The 23859-nt window shown below is 42.8% G+C and overlaps 2 protein-coding genes across 2 annotated transcripts; both read right to left on the bottom strand.

Moving 5' to 3' along the window:
• Positions 1 to 116: 116 nt before the first annotated feature.
• On the bottom strand, positions 117 to 16644 carry LOC130192613 (stereocilin). The gene is made up of 29 exons (XM_056412704.1): positions 16551 to 16644; positions 15329 to 16441; positions 14393 to 14417; positions 13710 to 14286; positions 12307 to 13194; positions 12154 to 12216; positions 11947 to 12072; positions 11552 to 11718; positions 11275 to 11461; positions 10834 to 10949; positions 9180 to 9312; positions 8901 to 9083; positions 7970 to 8008; positions 7713 to 7889; positions 7034 to 7183; positions 5505 to 5563; positions 5230 to 5353; positions 5016 to 5098; positions 4795 to 4930; positions 4146 to 4348; positions 3421 to 3511; positions 3147 to 3318; positions 2871 to 3040; positions 2521 to 2676; positions 2273 to 2415; positions 1551 to 1699; positions 1216 to 1313; positions 409 to 556; positions 117 to 276 (listed from the first exon to the last, which is right to left on the bottom strand). Exons 1-29 carry the CDS (start codon positions 16642 to 16644, stop codon positions 197 to 199), a joined length of 5850 nt encoding a protein of 1949 aa, XP_056268679.1. The 3' UTR covers positions 117 to 196.
• A 2828-nt stretch (positions 16645 to 19472) lies between these two features.
• LOC130192614 (dynein regulatory complex subunit 4-like) lies at positions 19473 to 23463 on the bottom strand. The gene is given in 12 exon segments (XM_056412706.1): positions 19473 to 19665; positions 19667 to 19716; positions 19821 to 19886; positions 19966 to 20175; positions 20312 to 20392; positions 20527 to 20682; positions 20785 to 20987; positions 21070 to 21124; positions 21251 to 21451; positions 21835 to 22032; positions 23051 to 23146; positions 23407 to 23463. Coding segments are annotated over 12 exon segments (1419 nt in total). The 3' UTR covers positions 19473 to 19619.
• Between the last annotated feature and the right edge of the window lie 396 nt (positions 23464 to 23859).

Consider the following 23859-nt stretch of genomic DNA (forward strand, 5'->3'; position numbering starts at 1 on the left):
CAAAAGTACATACAGTTTATAACATATTGTCAAGCTCACATAAAAGTGAAACTTGAAAAGCAGAGCACAATCAAGAGCAAATGGAGATTAAAAGACCAACGCACATAAAGAACGGAAGAGTTCAAAATATTTATTTGAAGTACAAATATGCTGATGCCAAGGGAGGTCGAGGGACAATGACATTGGTTCCAGTTTGTTAAATGAGTTTCCACAGCAAGAGGCCCAGAGCCAGGCAGGAGGAAGTAAAGCTGCCTGCTGCTGGAGCCGAGTTCCTCCCTATGGAAGCAGACACACATCACCTTATAAACACAACGGGAACAAATGAAAATGGTGAGTGTACACAAGATGACCGTGATAAGAGTGTATCCACACACAAAGACAGTGTGATGAATAAAATAACTATCACACCTCTCAGCTCCAGCAGGACGTCTCCCTCGTACCGGGCGAGTCCGACCGCGTGCCTTTGCTCCGTGTCCAGCTTCGCCCACTGCTCCTCGGAGACGGCCCACGCCTGCTCCGCACTCAGCCACGACATCTGGACCGCACTGAACACCACCTGGCAGACACACAGCGCACACACACACACATGACTCACTCACACAGGACCTGCTGTCATTGGAGAGGAAACGCTCTCATTTGATCACACTGTACGACTTTATCTTTGGACATTCTAAAAAAACACATGTACATATTTAACACTCACCACAATATTTAGGGTACAGTCTTTAGCAAAGATCTAATTCATACTTTTAACAGAAAAAATTAACAAATATTGTGTTGTGATGAAAACAAATGTACAATTTGGGAGCGACTGGACATATTTCATGTTTGAAAAAACATCATTGACATAATGTTTAGATGATTCCAACATTCATTTTATGAAAATAAATCGGCTCATAGTTGTTAAAAAGTCTTTTTCACAGTCAACATTTTGACATGTCTGAGTAGAAAAGGTATTATTAATAACATTAACGACGGCTCTGTTCTATTCGGGTGCCCCAGTTGTTCATGACAGAGTGACAGGGAGTGAGCATGTGCAACAACAGGACCATGAAACTATATCTTTCCCAGTTGATGAGACTAGTAAAAGTTAAATGTGATACCATTCAGCCCAATGCTTCAATGAGGCTCCTGGTAGATGACTCTATATGAAGCCTCACGTTGTTGTGTAGGTCAGCCTGAATGACCGGCCAACAAATCATGGCTGAAACTCACTGCCATCTTTTTTGGTGACATCAGCGCAATGGCTTCCGGGGTGATTCCCTCCACTTGCTCCTGTACCAGAGCTGATAGCACCATGTCCTCCAAGCCCACTGCACGGAGACACAAACACTGTTCAGTCCGATAATTAATGATCCTAATATCAAATCACAGGAAGTGTAAGAGTTTTCTTAAACTTTTAAACCCTCAGGGATATTTTTAAATTGCGTCTATCCATCTAAAAGCTTGTCGTTCTCTCCTCCCACCCTCCTTACAAGAAAACAATTATAAAAACGATCATCGCAAAAAAAAAACATTATACCCTGCGGGGATATTATATTCTACTGTACCTGCCAGGGTCCCAATTTCGGTGAAAACTTCTGGTCCCCAAGCACTGACTGGACCAAAGGCCTCGGGTCTGGACAAACGGCTTGTCAGCTCCTCCATCTGCTGCTCTGTGCACGGCAGGGACGTCTCCCGTAGGAACAGCACAGCCACACTGCGGTGGGAGGAAACCATGTTGGGCTTTATCTTCTTCTGGGGTATGAACAATGTCATATGAGGGTTGTGCTGCTAAGAAGTGTGCACCAGCCTCCTGTTACTGAGCATCTGTGAGCAGGTGAATGTGAAATCAATTAAACAGTCTCTGAAACCGAAAGAATCAGAAGGTTTAAAACATACTTACTGTATATACGAATTAACAGTATTCATCCCCTTTGGACTGTATGTGTAGATCTTTGTTTATTCATCTTGAATTTGTTTCAGTGTGAGTGTGAGCCTTCTTTTAGCAACCGTATGTTAAATATAAATTTAAATATACACTTTTATTAATCCCCAAGGGGAAATTAGTTCTCTGCATTTAACCCATCCTTAGTTATTAAGGAGCAGTGGGCTGCAGTGATGCGCCCGGGAAGCAACTGGGGGTTCAGTGCCTTGCTCAAGGACACTTCGACTTGCAACTAATGGGGAGAGCGGGGATCGAACCCACAACCTTGCGGTTGCAGGACGGCCCTCTTACCCCACTGAGCTACAGCCGCCCTAGAGGACGTTATACTTCATGTGTTTGACTGACCTGAGATTGTAGGGGCTCAGTCTTTTGATTTCTGAGGGATAGAAACCACACATCAGGTGGCCAAATGTCGCCAGATCAACAGCTGCCAACTGCTCCACTTTCAGTTTGCGTTTCCGCATTGTACCTAAAACCACCATTCTCATCTGTCAAAGAGAAAACCCAAAATGTCAAGCACACTAACGGACATGTTAAAAGTATTCAAGAGGAGATTCTTTCAATAACTTGAAGTTGAAAAATAAAAAATAAACCTTTTTAGGGCTCCAGTCTGTCAGTGTCCCCAGATGTGCCAACACACCCAGATCAGTGAGACCGGCGTCCTGCAGGTCTCTTTCTCCCATCTCGGTCGCCACGGCGCCCAGAGCCAGAACCTGATCCGCTCTCAGGTCTCTCACCGGACTGAAGGACTGGGTTGAGTGAAGAACCAGAACATGTTTCAACCACAGCTCATGTTGCTGTTAAAACACACTGCACGCTGTACTTTGTGTTAAAAGGATGTTTGGATATGTCTGATGGAGGAAATAACTGCTGCACCACTTTGAGGAAAGATGGTGACCTGATGCGTTCTTAGTTTCCTGAGGTCGTTCACAGTGTTACTGACCTTCCTGAGTTTCAGCCACAGGGCTCGGCGCTGCTCGGAGCTCATTGAAGCGTCCTGCGCGAAAACCTCCACACACTGTTTCAGATCCTCCTGTGACATCCGGCTGAGCTGAGTGGATGTCCACGCTGATGGAAACGTCCCTCTGATGTCTGCGCAGCTTGGAACTGGCACTGCTGGAACAGACGGCAGCGAATTAAAGCGCCATGTTAGGAATGTGGGGCATTCCCCCGCAGAACCACAACCACACGACGGGTTACAATCAAATATATATTCAACCTTTTGATCCGATGCCCCGTGCTTTGACAATCCCTCGAATGAGACTCTGAGTCAGCCGTCTCTGAAGAGGCTGGTCCATGCACTGAGTCGCACAGACTGCACCCACCGCACTGTCCTCCCAGCGCCGTTGACCCACCAGGACCTGCTCCACTGTGTCTTTATCCAGCACCGTCTGCACAGGAGGGACACATGTCATCACGCGGAGTCTTAGAAAGAAGTGTCAAGTGAAGTGGAGGGGAATGATTTGCTTGGGTTGATGCTTTTGTGTGCTTACCAGTGGGATGGAGTTGATCTGCGTTGTTGAGAGAGAGAACACCAGCCTGCCCAAATGCTCCACATCCCCAATTTGCCATTTGGATGGATCCCTGACAAACAAGTACACACAAGTACACAAAGCTTAGCATTACTGCTGGTTCATGTGAGCCATGTCTTAATGCAAGCATGTAGTCGACTGCATACAAACTATTTCACTCCTTTTATTCTATCACTCTACACTAACAGTTGCAGAAGGTGTCTTGTTCTCAATAACTCATTGATTTAGGGTGTATTTATTAGGGACAACTTATCAATCATAACTTCCCATAGAAATCATCAGTGCCTGGTTTGTCATCAGCCTCAGCTGTACTTTGTATTTATCGCTGATCAGTGAATGGCACGCCACACTTCGATGGTGTTAACATGGTAAACACTATCACGCCTATTAAACATCAGTTCTTGAGCAGTCATTGTTAGCATGTTAGCATACTGACATTAGCATTTAGCTCAATATGGTAATAACAGATTACATTACATTACATAACATGTCATTTAAAGTTTAATGTTGAGCTTGCCTTTCCTGAAAATATTGTTTTGGAAATAGATAACTTTTTTAAGTCCTTTGTGAAGTCTTCCAAATGTTTGTCTGAAATAATGATGGGAATGAAGCTCTCAACATATTATTGAGCCACGTGTCAAAATCAGGATATGTTAACGTTCTCCAGCTGTATTATTTTGTTCTACCCGAGCAGGTCTTTTTGAGTGAGCAGCGCACTAATATCTCCCAGAGCCTCTTTAGGAAGGCAGAAACTTCTCATCTCCTCCAGCCGCAGAGCCAGTGCTCGTCTGTCCACCAGAGCCAAACTGTCCCGGTCCAGGAAAGGCAGTAAAGGCCCCAGGGCGTCCAGGGTGGTGCCATCGATCTCCCCCTCAGCCTGATAGGAGCCCTGCAGAGCGTCACACACAGTGAAAAGCTTTTAAGGGGATGGAGAAAGCTATGTTCTGAATCTCTTTCTCCATCTGTTTCTCTCTTTGTACGTTTGTGTATGTGCTTAAGAAGCCAAAACCAATAAATGTAGTTTGTTTTTTGTGCCCCATTAATGTTTTTAAAGCACATCGAATACATGAGTCAACTATCACTAAAGCACCCGCTGATTCACTTGAACCAGAAATAGCATCTCTAAGTTCCTGAAGGCTTACAGTGCTGGTTTATCATCTTAATAACCCCGAGGTTAATTTAGGATTCCTGTTTCATCTTAAAGTTGTGTATAAATTGCATGCACCGACTGGTGTCTGATCACTCTTTTCCTCCTGAATAAAAGCAATGTGTCTGCACAACATGTAAGAATATGCAATAAACGCAGTGTTTGTATAGTTTATGATGGTGTTTTACCAGCTCAGTTGCTGCCTTCTCAGCTAAATTCGTCTGCTTGTAATGCGGCATTCTCAGGAAATCAGCAAAGTGTGCTTGAACGTGGTCCAGAATGGCCCTGAAGGATGCATTGGAGAGGTCCTCCATCATTGTCACGCTGGAAAAGGGCAGAGCGGAGGCGTAAATGTAGTTAACTTTGGATAAGCTGAGACATATTTTACATTGCGTATGGAGATACTCACGGTATGGTTGCAGCAAACCCAGAGCTTAAAGCGCTGAGGTTGATTTTAGGTTGTTCCCTCAATTCCTCGACGAAACACTTTCGCTGTTAACACAGCCAAAACACATCTGAACTTGTTAGAATGAAATTGTGTAATTTGATACGGATCTAGAATATAGAAACGACCCACTCAGGGATCCGGTATAAGAGTGTGAGGAGTGCTATGTGTTCCTCACCAGAGCAGGTCTCATGCCTCCGGGCAGCTCACTCACAAACTGAAGCAGCTCCAGAGAATCTGTATCGTTGCTCCAAAGCCTCAGAAAGTCACAACTCATTCCACCGGCAATATGACCCAGCTCCCTACAAGTAAAGGACAGCGTGGTATTTAAATTGGTCATTGAGTGAGTATCATAACATTTCATTTTGAATCTTTAATTCTGTCTGCAGGTAAAATGACTTAATGATTGTAGTCGTAGATCTGAATGCTCTGGTGCAATACAGCCTTACTTACCTCACCATCTTGCTGGTAATGTTTTTTAATGTGTGGATCTTTTTGAACAAAAGCTGAGCCTGTGCCGATAAAAAAAGAAAAGGTGTCATCAGAGCTGGGAATTGACGTAAGAATTTGCTAAAATAAGAAAATTGTAGTTATTAAACAACTGAACCTGTTTTTTGTTTGTTTTGTGTGTATGTTTTAGTCCCTTTTAGTCTGACCAATATGTTCTCTTGTGTGTGAGTATTAACATCGGGAATATACTAGAAAAAGCAAAAAGGTTGCTTATGGTGTGTGAATCTGTTGATCCTGTTTCAGAGGATGTTTTATGAGTGCCTCCCTGTTCTAATCCTGTTATATAAAATGAATATGCTTTGTGAAGAACAAACTTCTACAAGCCAGCTTTCACCTTGATGAGTGTTGGATGCTTAAAGCTTTTAAGTTAAATATCACTTCCAGGAGGTCGAGTGCAACACTTTGGTCCAGAGCAAGACATTTTCACAATGACTGTTCAAACTGCTGTGAAAGTTGATATTCCTGATATTTGGCAACCTGGAAATTCACAAAGGATTGATCCTTTGATGAGACCATCGACCTGCCTTTAAAACCAGTGTTAGGCTCAAACAGTCATGTTTCCTAGAGGATGAACCCTATCTATTGTAATTAAACACTCCATCAATTTAAATGTTGTGCAACTCTCAGACCAAAACTGGACAATTAAAACTTAATATTTTCAAACAAAATGAAATAGTCAAATCAACATGAGATTGAGCATCAGATTCACCTCTGGTCAAACTCTAAATCATAGCAAAGGTGTCACTGTATTGTTCGTTCCATCCAACTTTATGTTTTCTTGGAAAAAAAACTCCAGACCGAATATGGAATGTACACCTGGTGGTGTATCACTGGTACGACTGTGCCACGTTAGATACACTATATTGTGTGTACAGTGCCATTCATATCAGGTTGAAGCCATCACTCTGATACATATCTAATCCAGGAACAATTACTTAAAAATATGCAAGCACTATAATCTCGCAAAATATTCTTCAAACTAAAAACTACAAAAGGATTTTTAGCAAATTTGTGTTGCACAAATAACACAGGGTATAGAAGCATTTAACTTTAAGCTTATACAGGTACAATGTGTTTAGTGTCATAATATATTTCAGAGCAGCTACTGACCCAAAGGGCAAGCTTTGTTGATTTGACGGAGGTCTTGTTAGGCCAAGAACTGGAGGTGAAACCAACTCTTCACTGTGACAAAATCCCTTTAAGGCAGCCATTATTAATTCATGCTATACACTCCTCCACACCATTGTACGACATCCAAACTAATTAGCTTGATGGCAGCTGATGCGTGTGGAGTATTAATATCCTGAAAGGTTCATCTGAAGCATATCCAATGAGTTGCAGATGAATGCGACCGAAGCTGGGAACATTTTCTTCTTTTTCTTCTGTAGTCAGAGAACTGCCCAACTGTTGTAGTCATATCAATGCAGTGTGAAATAGCACACAAAGGTATAGGGTAAAGGAATAGTGTGCACCTGCTGTGGCGACCAGCGTATGTCTCTGTACAGGCCGACGTCTCTCAGGATTGTTTCTCCATTTAGGGTTTCTGTCAGCTTCCTCAGAGGGACGAACGGTAAAAGACAGAGAGCCTGCTGAGGGATGTCCTGAGAGTATCCGTGCAGAGCCTGTTGACACACAACACACTGTTACTTTAAACTTGGAACACAAATAAGATTGTAGATCAAATGAACACTCTCTGGAACCATTGTGCATGATTAGCGGGATACCACATTAGATTGGATCTCAGGCCACAGTATTTAGGTATCACTCATTTTCTAGTATGTTATATATATTATTATCTATATTTAAAAGGGACCATGTACAGTTAAAACATAAAAGTCACCATTTGATGCACTGTGCCAGATTGTATGTACAGCTAATTTTCATCTGTAGTCCCTTGACGGACCATATCAAACATAAAACAATAACAAACCGTACAGGATAAGACACACAACAACAGTGTATGTGGTAAGAAGAACACACAATACACACAATGTGAAGCTACAGTAAAGCACATTAAAAGAAAGTAATACATAAAGATAAGTAAAGGAAATATCATCCTTTGCACCTCTATTGTGTCACTCTACTCATCAAGTGACAACAAGGCGAGCCACAGTTAATTGTAGGGATGAAAACCCATAATAGGTGCGTCACCTCCTGCATTGCATTGTACAGCATGGCTCTGTGCCCGGGCTTAAGCTCAGTGAGCAGCATCCTCCAGCACTGGCAGTGGGCAGCGCCGCTGATCTCAGGCCAGTGGAGATCTTTGAGCACAGCAGGAGAGAGACCAGACAGTAACGGCTTCAGTCTGCACAGTTTATCCACGGTGAGCTGGCGGGAGGACAAACACTGTGAGGGAAGTGTAGACGGCAGAAATTCAGCTAAAACCTATTTAGAAAATGTCTACTTACGGGGGTGTCCTTCGAAATCTTGGATAACATTTGAAAAGCCTGAGGAAAGTATTCAAAAGATTAACACACATGCAAATACAAAAAGTTTGTATTTATATATTTTAGTCATATATTTAATCCTCTTCCTTTCTCCAGAAACTTTGAAGTTAGTTAAGGCGAGACACCTCTAGCAAAAACATTGTTTTTAACACACTGGTACATTTTTACATTTATAACATGTCTTATTTCAGACTAGTGGAAATTGCACATCCATAATACACATTTTGATTTTTATTTTACAACTTGTAAATGTGTGTCTGTAAATTTGTGTTCTAAATTTACAAAAAGTTAACATTACAAAATCTGTCATTTCCAAATTTAAACATATCATTTCCAAATGCTCATAAGACATAAAAGAAATTGTCTTAATGCAAGTCATTATATATTAGTAATCTATTTTTTATGCCTGTTTACAGTTTTTTCTGATTTATGGGGTGAAAAATCTCTGAATCTGAACATGGCTTAATCCAATGTTCAGAGTTCTGTTCTGGAAATGTATGCAGACAAACACATATTTGATAGCTAATGATAAGATAATTCCTCATTTGAATATTTCAAACTTCTATTCACGGATAATTGTCGTAATTTACGCAGTCATTTCTTCCCTTAATTTTAGTTCTACAGTTCCGACCCAAATTTCCACAGACTATTACACGTTATTACTAATTCTTCTAGCAATGAATCATAGTTGCATCTAGCATCTTAGAGAAAAGATTGTTGGCGATTTTTCAATGACATTTTGAAAGTTTAATGGAAATGCAATTAATTTGTATACATTTACGGTAACATTGGAAACCTACAGCTTACTAATATCTACTATGGTCACGTTTAACAACTTCACCAATGATAACAATAACATGAAGTCACAAAGAAAAACAAATTCCCCGCTAACCTGTGCTGGAGAATATCTGTGTACTCCTGGTTGTGAGAGGATTTCCAAGAGCAGCTGCGAGGGCAGCGACAGCAGGAGGGACGCTCCTAAGTGAGGTACCAGACCGCTGAAGGCAGACAGCTCCGAGGGAGCCATGCTGCTGACGTTCAGGGTCTCAGCGGCTGGTATCAACCAAGAGGACAGCTGTCCATGAAACACAATGAAACCAGTAAGACATTCAGGATGTTCGTGGTTTGAAGCAGACTCTCTGCAAAGGACTAAAGAACACGTGCTACTTGCCCTCCCACTGGTAGTTATCAACCCCTTTGACATGCACCGAGTCAGCTGCTGCCAAAGAGCCGAGGACACGGCTGAGTCCTGAAGAAATGAAGCCAGTTCCATGGGATCCAGGTAACATGCAAGGACACCTAACCTGTAAAAGCACATTTGCTGTCACTTTTTTCTCTTTTGGGGGTATTTGTTCCTTAATTGAATAGTAGACAGAGACTAAGTAGAAAGAGAACGTATGTACCTTACATAGTTCCACACACCAACACACCTATGACCTAACTCATTGGTGCCAATGTTGGATGGCAAAAAAATAATCTCTAAGTAACCTGAGGGGTCATGTCAACAGGGGACAACATCTATGTCAAGTATATCATATTGAGATGATCAAACTTTTTTTGTAATAGTACCACGGCCAAACGCTAATATAAACTAGAATGGGCACTCGGTAGAGCGCATACCTTCGCATATCACAAGATTGGGCATTGAATTATGAACATTTTGGCATTAGTTGCATGCCAATTGGACAAAATGTATCGTGCTATGGTAAAAAAAAGAGTTTGACCTTTCCATGACCTTGACCTTGACCTTTGACCCGATTGATCCCAAAATCTAATCAAATGGTCCTCAGATAATAACCAATCATCCCACCAAATTTCATGTGATTCAAGAACATTTTGACCTGTTCATGACCTTTGACCTTGACCTTTGACCCGATCGATCCCAAAATCTAGTCAACTGGTCCCCGGATAATAAACAATCATCCCACCAAATTTCATGCGATTCGGTTCAATACTTTTTGAGTTCTGCGAAAGATTTTGACCTGTTCATGACCTTTGACCTTTGACCCGATCGATCCCAAAATCTAATCAACTGGTCCCCGGATAATAAACAATCATCCCACCAAATTTTATGCGATTCGGTTAAATACTTTTTGAGTTCTGCGAAAGATTTTGACCTGTTCATGACCTTTGACCTTTGACCTTTGACCCGATCGATCCCAAAATCTAGTCAATTGGTCCCCGGATAATAAACAATCATCCCACCAAATTTCATGCGATTCGGTTCAATACTTTTTGAGTTCTGCGAAAGATTTTGACCTGTTCATGACCTTTGACCTTTGACCCGATCGATCCCAAAATCTAATCAACTGGTCCCCGGATAATAAACAATCATCCCACCAAATTTCATGCGATTCGGTTCAATACTTTTTGAGTTCTGCGAAAGATTTTGACCTGTTCATGACCTTTGACCTTTGACCTTTGACCCGATCGATCCCAAAATCTAATCAACTGGTCCCCGGCTAATAAACAATCATCCCACCAAATTTCATGCGATTCGGTTCAATACTTTTTGAGATTTGCGAATAACACGCATACAAATAAATAAATAAATAAATAAATAAATACACGGCGATCAAAACATAACCTTCCGGCATTTTCAATGCGAAGGTAATAAATAAATAAATAAATATACGGCGATCAAAACATAACCTTCCGGCATTTTCAATGCGAAGGTAATCAACACCAACTGCAGGACTTAAACTCTGACTATATGAACACGCACTGAGGAAACCTATTGGAGAACAGATGACTCACCTCCAGTGTGTCAGAACAGAAGTGATCGTAAAGACAAACCTACATAAACAAAAAGTATCGGGTCCTACCTCGGTATGTTATCACTGGTCAGATTATTCTTCTTGCTGAAGAGGGTCCGGAGCACATGGCGCCCCCTTACACCATCCAGACTGCTGTTGCCTAGCAACTCTACCAGAGGAGTAAGCTAAAGGAGACAACAGATAACATTTTGAAAGAAGGAACCACTAAAGGTAAGGTGGTGTTTGACGATAAGAGTGCATCTGGGTTGAGACTGGTGAGTGTGAAGGCCAAAGCAATGATTCAGTTATCTGTAATACTCAGGAATCTCTGGTCCTCGTGTCCTGTATGAATGTATCTGTTTCTCCTTCATATATTTATTTAGATGTTTTTATTATTTCATCATCTGTACACATGTAAGAACCCCAGTGAATGGCTTCACTATTTACCTGACCTCGTCTGAGATGACTAACGTCTGTGAGAGATATACAGCATTATGTAAAGAGTTGTACCTGTTGTGATGTCAGTTGCTGAAAATGACTGACTGGCAGGTAAGGCAGAAGCGGGAGGATGGAACTGAGAAAGTATGGTGGCCATGTAGGGACATCGCCCACCGCACTCGACTGCAGGAGTCTTTTTACAAAGGCCTTTTTCTGCAGTGACTTCATCTCGGAGCTGTGGTCACGAATGGCCGTCAACCTAAAGAGTGACTCAGAATGCGTGAGCATCAGGACAGGAAGATGTATCAGAAGGTAACGCAAACTTCTGCTGCTTGTGTCAGTGACTCACACGCTGTCGTTGACTATCAGGGAGGCTGGGAAGCTCATGATGTCAGAGACAGACATGAAGGGGATGAACTGAGACAGGTCCACAAACAACTCTGGGGTCACCCGGGGGAACTTATGGATGAAAGCAGCAGTCATTGTTTCCATGGCCTGCAACTCTTTTTGAGACACCTGTCAGAGAAAACAAAAGAGCGGGGCAGAACGTGAGTGTGTTCACTTTGGCCCTCTTTAACTATGCATGGGCTGTGACATAGATTACAAATAAAATAGATACAACATAAGAGAGCGCAATAGAGTAGAACTGTAGTCAACAGGGGGATTTAACCCTGGACAATTAGCTTCATATAAAGTGTCAATAAGAGTCGACTCTTGTTGTTTTGTTGAGCGTTTGAAAACAACCTGTCCGGTTTCAACTTGTAGCTGGTCCCAAGTTTGATGCATATGAGAGAGAAATCTCTTCACAGCATCTTTTTCAGCAGACATCACCAGAGTGCGAATTCTGTCCCTTGGCATCTGGAGGTACTCCTGGTGAGAGAAAGTGAATCACCGAAATATAAAGTTGTTGTAAGTTCACATTTGAATGTCGCTGCCCAGGCCGCTGGCTACCTGCAGCAGAAACCTCAAAGCAGACGAGTTGTCGTCCTGCTGGATGAGGTCCCACAAGACGGGCTGATGGAACAGTAAAAACAAGTTATTCACTCGGAGCTCAGTGTGTGTGAGAGTATGTCTGTGTGTGAGTGTGCCAGTCAGCCATCTCACACTAAAGCAGCTCAGTAGATCCTCTTTTAGACTGGCGTTCTGCTCTCTGCGGAGAAAGACTCCCACGGTGTGCAGCACACTCATGGAGGCTTCTGGTTGCAGTGTGGCCCAGGAGGTGTTGTCAAGGAGACTGGAGAGGAGGATGGCCTGACTCAAACCTTGTCTGGCCTCTCTTTCCCCCTCGTCCAGACCCGAAGAGAGGCCGACCATGAAGTCCAGGACTCGCAACACATATCCCAGCGCCACTAAAAAAAACTCACGCTCCCCTCCCTCAACCTCACACACACTCAGCTTGTGCAGAGCTTCCACCAGCAGCGGAACCGGGTCCACACACAGCTGCGACGTGTCAAACTCGTAGGGCGCCGGGAGCATGTCGAAAAACCTCTGCAGGAGGCACTTCCTGCCCTCCAGTTCCGCCTGCAGATCGGCACAGATATCAGCGAACTGAGGCATTGCTCTTAACAGCTGATTGAAGAGTGAGGCATTTAGACACATGTACTCCCTCAACCCATGCGTCTGCTCACAGAGCTCCAGGAGGGTGGAGTTGGTGAAGTGACGCACTTCCCACGCCCTGTACTGACACGCCTCCTCGACGCTGTCAGCAAGGGAGACGTTGTGGATTTTGGAGCAGTACGCTGCGGCCCAGCTGCCCTCCGGCAAGGTGTGGTGGGAGTCGGGGGACTGTGACCCGCACACCGCTGAGATCAGGACGGAGTTGTTGGGCAGGAAGCAGTGCCTGAACGCCTCGGCACTGAGCAACCTGTTGCCCAACTGGGCCACACAGTTGTCATCGAGTACCGGACTTTCTATTGCCTCACCTCTCAGCTGCACACACAGGTCGTCTATACGAGTCACGTTAAACAAATGGTAGTCCTTTGCCACTGCAGCCTGCAAATATTACAAAGTACAAATTATGAGTGAAAAAAACAAGCAATGCACAAGTACATACACTACCGTTCAAAAGTTTGGGATCACTTAGAAATGACTTTATTTTTCAAAGAAAAGCACTGTTTTTTCAATAAAGATAACATTAAATTAATCAGAAATACACTCTACATTGTTAATGTGGTAAATGACTATTCTAGGTAGAAGTGTCTGGTTTCTAATGAAATATCTCCATAGGTGTATAGAGGCCCATTTACAGCAACTATCACTTTGAGCTTGAAGTTTGTAGAACAAAATTAATACTTCAAATATTAATCATTATTTCTAACCTTGTCAATGTCTTGACTACATTTTATATTCATTTGATAAATAAAAGTGTGATTTTTCATGGAAGACACGAAATTGTCTGGGTGATCCCAAACTTTTGAACGGTAATGTATACACAGTATGTCCTCAATAGGCCTTCGTGCCACAGATATTATCGGACAACACGTTAAAAAAAAAAGTGTATTGATTACCTGTTGTGCTCTCTGCAGCCAGAAAGAGGAGTTGGCACAGACTGTGTTGTTGAATTCATGGGCGAAGAACCCGCTGCAGACGTGAACCCAGAGGAAGTCCTCCTCAGCAGCAGACAGGTACCAGGCTGCATCAGAGCACGTGGCGTGCAGGTCGAGCCCCAGCCGGGCCTCGGCAGGATTAAGTGACCCATTCTCCCCTTCAAACAGTTTACAGTAGAGGAACACGGTGAAGTTGGAGACGCCCGACAAGCCTGGGATGGATTCATTACACGCCGCCTCCAGGATTTCTATCGAGGCGGAGTACTCAATCTCTCTCTGGTTGTAGCTCTCTCTCGTTCTGAATGCCGGTGGCTGGTTCCGCTGGGAGGAATGAGGTTTAGTCGAGGGGTCATTAATGTGTTTTTGTTTGGAGCTTGTTCCTGCAGAGGAGTCTTGTTCTGGAGATGATTGGGCCGGTGTTGGTCGTGATCGGAGGCCATCTGCTTCAGTGGGGGGGCAGGAGAGGAATGGAAGGGAGCTCGGGAGACCCTGAGAGCCCAGAGCCTGAGTGTTCCACGTCACATTGTGTCTTATCCCCCTACATGGACAAAACAATGGAGGAAATGTGAATCTGGCTTTGCTAATAATTCACTATCATATATTTAGACTGCAATCATATAGTGGTTTAAAAAAAAATACCTTACCATAAGATCAGTTGTCTAAGGTCACCTTGAAAAAGACAAATGAAAAGCAAACAGAAAGTCAAAGGAAAAGAATGGTGGTAAGAGCGACTGCTTCTGCAGCACACAGCCCGGTGGCCAGTGCAGCTCGGCTAACAACGCCCAAGATAGTGTTACGGGCATCACCGAGAGGATAAAGAGATTAGCTGGGCTAACGACTGATGCTTTCACCAGCCGGGATGATTATAAGGATTTTAAAGCAGTGTCAGTCACTGTCTCTCCTGTCGCTTTCAGGTGAAACCAGGGCCATCGTACAAGGCTATTAACAAATACACTAAAAACAATGCGTGATTTACTTCTAAACCTAAAATACATTTGAATAGACATGTTTATTAGTTCATTTGCAAAGCTTTTAAATGTATAAGTGTATCAACATACAGCAGCATCTGCCATGTGAACTATAATTATCGGCTGTTCTTTCATAATTAGCTCATGCTTGTGTGTATGACTGTGTGTAACTTAAACAACACTTAATTATTACCTTTTCATTGAAAATGCGGAAGGTTATGTTTTGATCGCCGTGTATTTATTTATTTGTATGCGTGTTACTCGCATAACTATTAAAAGTATTAAACTGAATCGCATGAAATTTGGTGGGATGTTTGGTTATTATCCGGGGACCATTTGATTCGATATTGGGATCGATCGGGTCAAAAGTCAAGGTCATGAAAAGGTCAAAATCTTATTTGTACCATAGCGCGGTCAATTTTTATCCAATTGACATGCAACTAATGCCAAAATGATCATAATTCAATGCCCAATCTTGTGATATGCGAAGATCTGCATTCTACCGAGTGCCCGTTCTAGTTATGCCTGTTTTGCCAAGATCTTTAACTCTACTTTTTGTCTAAGTTCAACACGTTATCATCTCTTATGAGGCCGACTGCTCCACATACTCACCGACTGAGCACCGGCTGCGAGCATTGGGCTGTGGTACATCCACCAGGCTGCCGACATCCTCAAGCAGCGCCATGGTAACCCGTGAGACTTTCTTCCTCAGGTTACCGTAGACAGAACTACCCACCCTGTGCAGGAGGCCCCTCCTCAACCCGTCCAAACTCTGCACCAGAGCCACATTATTCTGTGCCAAGTGGCCACCTCGCTCCGCTCCCCCCGAGCGTGATAACGCCTGCAGCAGGAAGCTCTGCATGGAGTCTTGGTCATCCTCAGCGGTCATCGACGCATTCACAGACAACCCGTCCTGCCTCCTGGCCTGAGGGGGCAAGCTGAAGGGCCTTGGACGACCAAATGCACTCGAGCTCCGACTGTGTTCAACCCCTTCCCCGGTTGGGTGTAAACTCACGACCGGCTTCCAGCTGCGTGTTTCGAGGAACCGCAGCAGCTGCTGAAGCCAGTTCACACTGAAGGCACAGTCGCTACGACCCTTCAGAGCACAGATGAAGCCCTGCAGGCCTGCGCTGGCCTGACCATAGGTCCCACTGAGCAGAGCCTGGAGCGCGGCTTCGAACACCGCGCTCACCGTCCTCCAGTTCTGAGATAAGAAAGTCACGAGAGGCCCGAGGGACTGACGCTCCGACAGGCCGATCAGACTCTGCAGCAGCCCCAGAAGCCAGTCCCAGTGAGGGCTGCCCCTCAGGGACAAGAACCAGTCCTGCACTCCGACGCTGGGTCGGGGCGGGACCCGGCCGTTCCACTGGTTCAGAGCGCTGCCTTCAAACTGGAGGACGTAATACAGCAGCTTCTCCCACAGCTGCTCCTCGCCCGCCGGCGCCTCCTCCAGCTCAGAACCCATCTCTTGGAGGTACAGAGAGATGTTGTAGAGGAAGCCGGAGAGACGCTGCCTGTCAATCGGCGTGTTTAAAGAAGGCAGGTTCTTGCTTGGAAGAAGTGTTTTGAGGCTCCCCATGATATTCCTCACCCAAGGAGGCACCGACTGGTCCGACTGTGGTTCCGGACGAGCTTTCTGAGGATTCCAGCCACTTCCTGTAGGCCTACTCCATTTTGAAAATATTTCCTGAAGAATGGTGTCTCTCTGTTCCGCTTTGCCGCCTCCTGAAAGAGTCCCATAAGAGACAGCTCAAGCTCGCATTGTGTATTAAACACACGTTTGTGTAAACACACACGTGTTGTGTTCAGTGGAACAGGTTGACGGGGCACTCACCCGTCTTCTCAGGGGATCCTTGTCCCAGTAAGACGACACAAACTATGAGGCTTGTGAATGTAAGACTGGCCATCCCGGGCCCGTTCGCCGCCATCTTCATGTCATGGCAGCATGCACAGTGACACAGTGGTGTCCCATCTTTCCCTTCAGGCTGTTTTTAATACTAATTTTTAAAAAACTGTTTAAACGGAGGCTGTGTTTTTTTCTTTTCCAGCTATGCGATAGACTCAAGGAGTAAAGTATCTCGATTGAGAGGGGATATTAAACATTAATGACTGGCCACCTGACCACTCTCACTGCATGTTTACTCAAAAGAAGAATCGGTCCTTAACTATAAGACAATGGCGCAGGCTATATAGCTATCGGTATCCGTATGTGATGTTGAAAACTTATGAATCTGAGGTAACATATTCGCACACACAGTGAAATACACAGTTCTTAAAGACAGTTCAACAAGAATAGCAATGGATACATCTGTCCCCGTTTAAATTATTTTTAAATGTAAGTGCTAACTCACAATAATAACAAACTTGAGAAAAATGTATTAATACTCACCAACAGTTCCAAACAATTAGTTTCTCAGGTATCCGTTCAAGCTTTTATCAGCATCTCCAACTCAGTGGCATCAATAGACTCAGAGCTTCTGAGTGGCACTCGTTGTTTCACCTTCTCTCTCTCTCTCTCTCTCTCTGTTTCATCATCTCTCTCTCCCTCTCTCTGTATCTCTCTCACTCTCTCTTTCTGTTTCCCCATCTCTCTCTCTCTCTGTTTTACCATCTCTCTCTCTCTCTGTTCCACCTTCTCTCTCTGTTTCACCATCTCTCCCTCTCTCTCTCCTCTGGTGTTCATGCTTGTCTTCATGTCCCATGAGTTATTATGAGTTATATAAAGTTAACATGCTACCATATGTTGCCCAGCCATTTTCTATGACAATGTGCAGAAAAGAGAGAGAGCAGCTTGGGCGTACATACTTGCTTGAAACGGAACGAAAGGTGGCTGCTTGTATTTAGATGTTCACTATGTTGGTTTGTGTTCAGTATCCCGAGGCTACAGGAAGGTCACAGCACTCAGCTAGGTGCTCAAACAAGGTGAAAATCTGGATCATGTTAATCACGCCCCGGATATCCATCCCATTGTCTCACTGTCCGATGTCTCCCGCTGACTGACTCTATTGAGCCGTCTCTCAGCTGGGACGCACCCTGTGACTCTGGGCTTGTTGGGGGTGTAGTCTTACCGACGGGGCCGGGCCAGCAGAGGCTGTGCAGGCTGTCACTGTTTGGACACGTTCATCCGTCGGGCAGGCTGACTTACAATTGAGCCCTGTGCAGGGGCACAGCAGCCGGCTCCCCAGAGGCAGACCGCTGTCTGCGGGCCCTGAAACCCAAGAGGGCCGTGTGAAAGGACCCCCCACCCCCTCCTTGCACTTGCTTTAGCTGTATGATACTGTGGCCTGCACTGGGACAATATCGTCCTCCTGTATTATTGATACCGCAGGGAACGGCGATCACTCAGTGCAACTGGGCTCGATTCACCACAGGAATATTCAATGAGAAACTGGATCCACCGCATATGTTCCTCTCTCTCGCTGCTGGAAACTCCTGCCAGCAATCAGCTGGTGAAACTGTTGAGATTGGAATACTTGGTTCGAGTCCAACTTTTAGCCCCCAACTTCCCGTGGAAGTATCAAATGATAAAGGCCTCAAATTACCTCTGTAACGAGTTGATTTTTGCCGTAATTTACTAACATTGGAAGCTGTTTTCATTTTTTAAATCAATTATTGTCATTGTTTTAATCCAGAAAATGACATAACTTTACAACAATGTTTTAGTAGACGATAACACACCCTCTCAGCAACTTGATTGTTTTTTTCTATTAAATCTAACAAAAATAAAATGTCCCTCTTCTACATATTATTGCATAATCCTTAAACCAATTCAATTGTATTGAGCAGTATTTGGTGTTAAATAAAATCCTTTGCGACTGCTTATAAAAGATTCCATCTCAGAGGTAATTATCAGTTCTCAAATTTAGATTTGGTTCCACCTTGTGCACAAATTAATGTTTTTATAACCAATACGATTGGATACGTGTCCACTAATGTGACCTAGATTGACCCCCACTGTAGTTTTGAGAGTGACATCAGGGCCATAATCACCATCATGTATATTGATAGATACTAAAATATAAATGCAAAAACAATCATTGCTGTAATTCTGGTCCATCAATGATGTAAATAATTATAACCACACTGTAAATGTGTATAGAGGGCGATAAACACATAAGTACGGGCAGATTGCACAAATAGAGAAGGTTATCTGCTGGTTTGCTGAAAATGCTTTTCAAATATGACGTGTTTTTATTGAAATATATGAACTGCTAGTTGGAGATGCAAGTCATGCATGGCTCCAACAACGACATGCTCCAACAACCACAGTCAGACACGTCTTACTGTACCAGACCACAGCAGAGCGGCCAATGTTCTGATTGTTGTTTGTTGTCAGCTGATTTAAGTTTGCAGCACTTCATATCAGTTGAGATTAACAGGAATGCACTCAAATATTCCTTAAGGAGCAGAACACAGTAACTACACATTTGTTTCAAATGGAGCTAAGACGAGAATTTTAGCTCCATTGATGATTCTGTGAACACAGAACTCAAATAATAAAAGATCGTAGTGATGAGAACAAGCTCAACCGCTCCACTAGTCCTGAAGCTAGAGTAAATAAGACCATTTCAGTTTCTGACTCTTCTGGTAAGCTTCTTTTAAATCACATTTAAATGTATTTAATTCTCGGTTAATTTGGGTATTTCATTATACAGCTTAATCTATTGACAGAGACAGCACATGTTTTCCCTATAAACCATCTATGAAAGAATAAAAGAAAAAAATTCCCCCAAATAGTCTATTTTCTTACACAAACTAGTCCAAATGGAGTGAAGTAACACATTTATATCAAAGGACACCACGATAAACCGAGTTTATGCGAAGAAAGTGAGATTTAATATGAATCGGTCAGTCTATGCCTCTCATTTTGGGACAAACCCAAGATCAGTGACTGACTTCCCAGTTAGCAGCTGACCTCAAATGGCTTTAAACAAAGCTCCTCCAAAGGCACCAAGAGCCCTTTGCTTCGCTTCGTAGGTCAGCAGCATATCCTTACGGGCCTGCCGGATACACATGTATGAATATTACTACAAAAATGTATTCAACATCATCATTAAATTTGACAAATGCATGACACTTTCCAGGAAGTAAACAAACTCCTCACCTGGAGAAGCTGAGCTTTTTTATACTCCAAGTTCTTGATGGAATAATTACTGGAGTCTAGATTTGTCTTCAAGCAAAAACACGATTATGTTTGTTTTTGTACAGAGAGCAATGTGCATACAATACATGTTTAAAAGAAAATTCACCTCAATTTTGTTCGTGACCCCTTTAAGAGCCGTTTGGTCCATGTTGGAGGCAGAAAGCACAGCGAGGAGCTGCGCCTGCGTCTTCTCCAGGCCGTGCATCAGACCTTCCAGCCTCCTCTCCAGCTGCATGCTCTTCCGATCTGCTTTATCCTGCACCTGCTGAGTATTCTGAGTGAACGTCTTCTCCAGCTCATCCCTTTCTAGCTGAAGCTGGATGACATGTGCACAGACAAAGACGGATGCAAAAAACATTCACACAAATACCCAAAGGTAAACAAGCATTTGGTCACATGAATTAAGCTCACATTGGAGGAACATTACAGTGCAACTCAATCTTAGCAAGTACCTTGTAGAATTTCTGTCCCAGTGTCTTATAATCGCATTTCAGCTCATCCAGCTTCTTTTTTTTCACCGTTTCACTGACATCCTGTCAAAAACAGGTTAAAAATGTGACCTTGTGACCATGTATGCTACATGTCAGGACTAATTAGGGCACTGGCAGCAAGTATTGTGCACAAACTTTCAACCACAAAAAATATTCACAAATACTACACTAACAACCTTTTCCAATCCAGAGTATTTGATTTTTCTCTCAATGTCCGCGTTCTCCTTTTTCACTCCCGAGAGAAGCTCTGAGAGATATTTGTTCTCCTCCAAAAGACCGACCAGGCCCTTTTCCTTCTCCTTCCGTTTAATTTCCATCACTTTCTTTTGTGCCTAAGAAAAGCCAATAAAACATATTCATCAATAACTAAATGAATAATGTGTGGCAGGTTTAAACAAAGCATCTGAAATGTCTCTGAATGTGAGCACTTATACCGTGAGTGACGTGTTGATATCTAGATCCTGTTTCATGCAAATGAGTATTGCATCAATTTCCTTGAAGGCCTTATTGTGGTCTTCTTTTAGGGCGTCGATGTGGCTGTTCCATTGATCTTCTTGCTCACAGATCACATTCTTCATCATGTTGTCCAGCTCTTGCAGCAGCAACTCCATCTTTTTCTCATATTTGCCTTGGAGTTCTACTCAAATAGTGACACAAAATGAGGGCTCCTATTTAGTTTTCACAGTTGAATCCAACTCAAAATGAGATTAGTTATTCACCTGCAATTTGCTTCTCACAGATGTCACTTGTTTTAGTCATTTCTTCAGTGTGTTTCTGTTGAGATAAAAAGCAAAGTGGTGTTTGTAGCATTGATGCTTGATTGTTGAAATATATCAAAGTACAAAGACACATTAAATCCAGAGTTTTAAGTGGAGAAATATAATAGTGTGTACTACATACCAGTTCAAGCTCCTTGACGAGGTTTTCGTTGTCAAGCTTCTGTATGTCGACCATGACGGCCCTCATGTCCTTATGAAGCTCGGTCTCCAATTGGTTTTGCTCTTCCTGCGCCACCTGTGTGGAGACTAAACCAACTGCTTTCAACTCAGCGATTGTGTTCTGGTGTTCACACAGGAGGTGCTTCATCTTCTGCTTATACACCTAGTGGAACAAATTAGTGGGAAATATATAATGAATGCAGCCCATAAATATGTCAGAGAAGATCATATTTGCTTAACATATGACAAACTAGTATAAGTATCTGAAAGAAAAATGCAATACAAATTTTTTTCCCTACCATTTAAATTTGATAGGAAAACCTATACATGCCACTTTAGAACTACTGATGCACAATGGATTGTGGGGTACTGAGGATATAAATACACTGGCTGTGGATCACAAACAGGTTGCATCTATTGACTTCATTTAAAGATCCTTGTTACCTTTTATTTGTTTGCATATTATGACATAAAAGAGACGTTGTAAAAATCTATCCTGTGAATTTGAGTTTGATAATAACTACAATACACCTGTATTAACCTCACCTTGATCTCTACTTGGTGGCGCCCCTCATCCTCCTCTATGTCCTTATCAAAATTCTTATTTTCAGCCTTGACTTCCTCGAGTTTACCATCTGTGATCTCCCAAAATGTGTGGATCTTGTCCCTCTCCAGCTGAAAGTAGTTTCTCTCTTCCCTCTCTCTGTCCAGCTCCTCTCGAAGACGCACAATGTGCTCTTCCATCTGAAATACAGAAATGTATTTCAATGTGGGCAAATCAGTCAGACCATCTATGACCGTGAGCCAATAACCTCATTTATCCTAAAAGGGACACACCACAAATTGTAAATGTCAAAGTCCAATTTATTGTTCGCAGGGGCCACTAATATAAATCAGAAATATAATGTCTTCTATGGCTCTGGAGGAAAGTCAAAATGATTGAGAACAAAACTAGTCAAGTAAAGTTATTGTAAAAAGCTGAGCAATGGATAAGTAATCTTTGCTTCTGACTTTAATAAACATTTTGTGATTTGATTTTAGTTGCACTTCTTTAATATCACATATGTAAGTGTATTTTATTCTAGATAAATTGTTATATCAATTTAAATATACATCTTATATATATGAACAGACATACAGTAAAATAAAAGTAAAATACATCCCTGTCAACAATTTACAAACAGGTAAGGGACCTAAAAACAAAAGAGTGTATTTTCTGAAACAAAGTCACACCGTTTTAGGTTAAAATAATGAGCAAAAACATGTATTAAATAGAAGGCATTATATACTATATAACATATATTAAATCGAAGGCATTACAACCTTCAACTAGACAATAGCTTGAGAAGAATAATCCAGATTCTATCTGCAGGGCTTTCTGGCCATGGGCCTAAAGATTTTATTGATTTATTAATATTATTATTATTTATATTTAATTTAAAACAAAAAGCGTGCAATAAAACTGAGTTTAAACTTGATGGGCCAGACAGGAAGGCTCTGACAAAAAGATGCTTCAGGTAGTATCCAGTGTTTTGAGAGCTTTACCTCGACTAGTTGAGTAATCTCAGCCTCGTCTGCATTGATGTTTACCATTCTTATTTAAACCCGTCTCTTCGGGAGTCCTCTAGCTGCATGCAAGTGCAAAACCCACATGCTGAAATACACATTTAATGTACAAATCGCTTTGAAAAGAAAACCTTTCCTGTCTCCTGACTTTAAATATCCAAGCATCACTCCACAGTCAACACACTTGATCTCTCACCTGCTCCTTGGACAGCTCCTCCTTGGTGAATCCATCTATCAGTGTGGGCGTTTTGGCCTTCGCAGGCTTTTTACTTGAACCTTTGCTTTTGGGTGGCTGCACACAAGTCAACAACAAATAAACAAGTTAAAACTACTTTCTTTTATCAACTGAGTGTATTACTTTACCATTGTTTTTTGTGGAGAAGCAACAACTCTAGTCTGCCTCTCATGAATGTCCCTCCAATGACAACATCTTCTTCTATGAACACACTAGCGTTAGATAATAATTAGCGTTAGCGTTTAGCACGACCGGAAATGCACTCGGCAGCTAATGTAATCGTAGCCCGCTAGGTAGCTAATAGGTAATGACGTCACTGGAGTCAGCGCACCATTGTTGTGGTGAATATATGTAAAGGACTCTTTGCTCACCATCGTTCGCATATAATACTGAGAGACAGAGCCTTGAGAAGCTAGCCAACTTGCACACCAGTTCGCAAACGGAGAAGTCTGTCTCAGGCCTCCGGTTTCAAACAAGCGTTGCCATCGCAACAGGAGCACGCGCGGCTGTTACGTGGTCCTCCAGGTAGGGGACACCTGTCCTGAATCCAGTGAGCCGCCACGTCGAGGACTTCAACAAGAATCAGTAGTGGAAGTACAACAATTACAATTTAGAGGTTTGATATGGAGTATTTATATTTGATGTTTTATACTCCCTCTCAATTGGAAGATAATGAATATTGCAATTATTTATTTCATGTAACGCTCTATTGTACTAATGCATTGCACTAGATATATATATATGATTTTTTAGAAAGGAAACAGTGGGTC

This window comes from Pseudoliparis swirei, chromosome 4 (assembly GCF_029220125.1).
Source record: "Pseudoliparis swirei isolate HS2019 ecotype Mariana Trench chromosome 4, NWPU_hadal_v1, whole genome shotgun sequence".
In the NCBI taxonomy this organism is placed as follows: domain Eukaryota; kingdom Metazoa; phylum Chordata; class Actinopteri; order Perciformes; family Liparidae; genus Pseudoliparis; species Pseudoliparis swirei.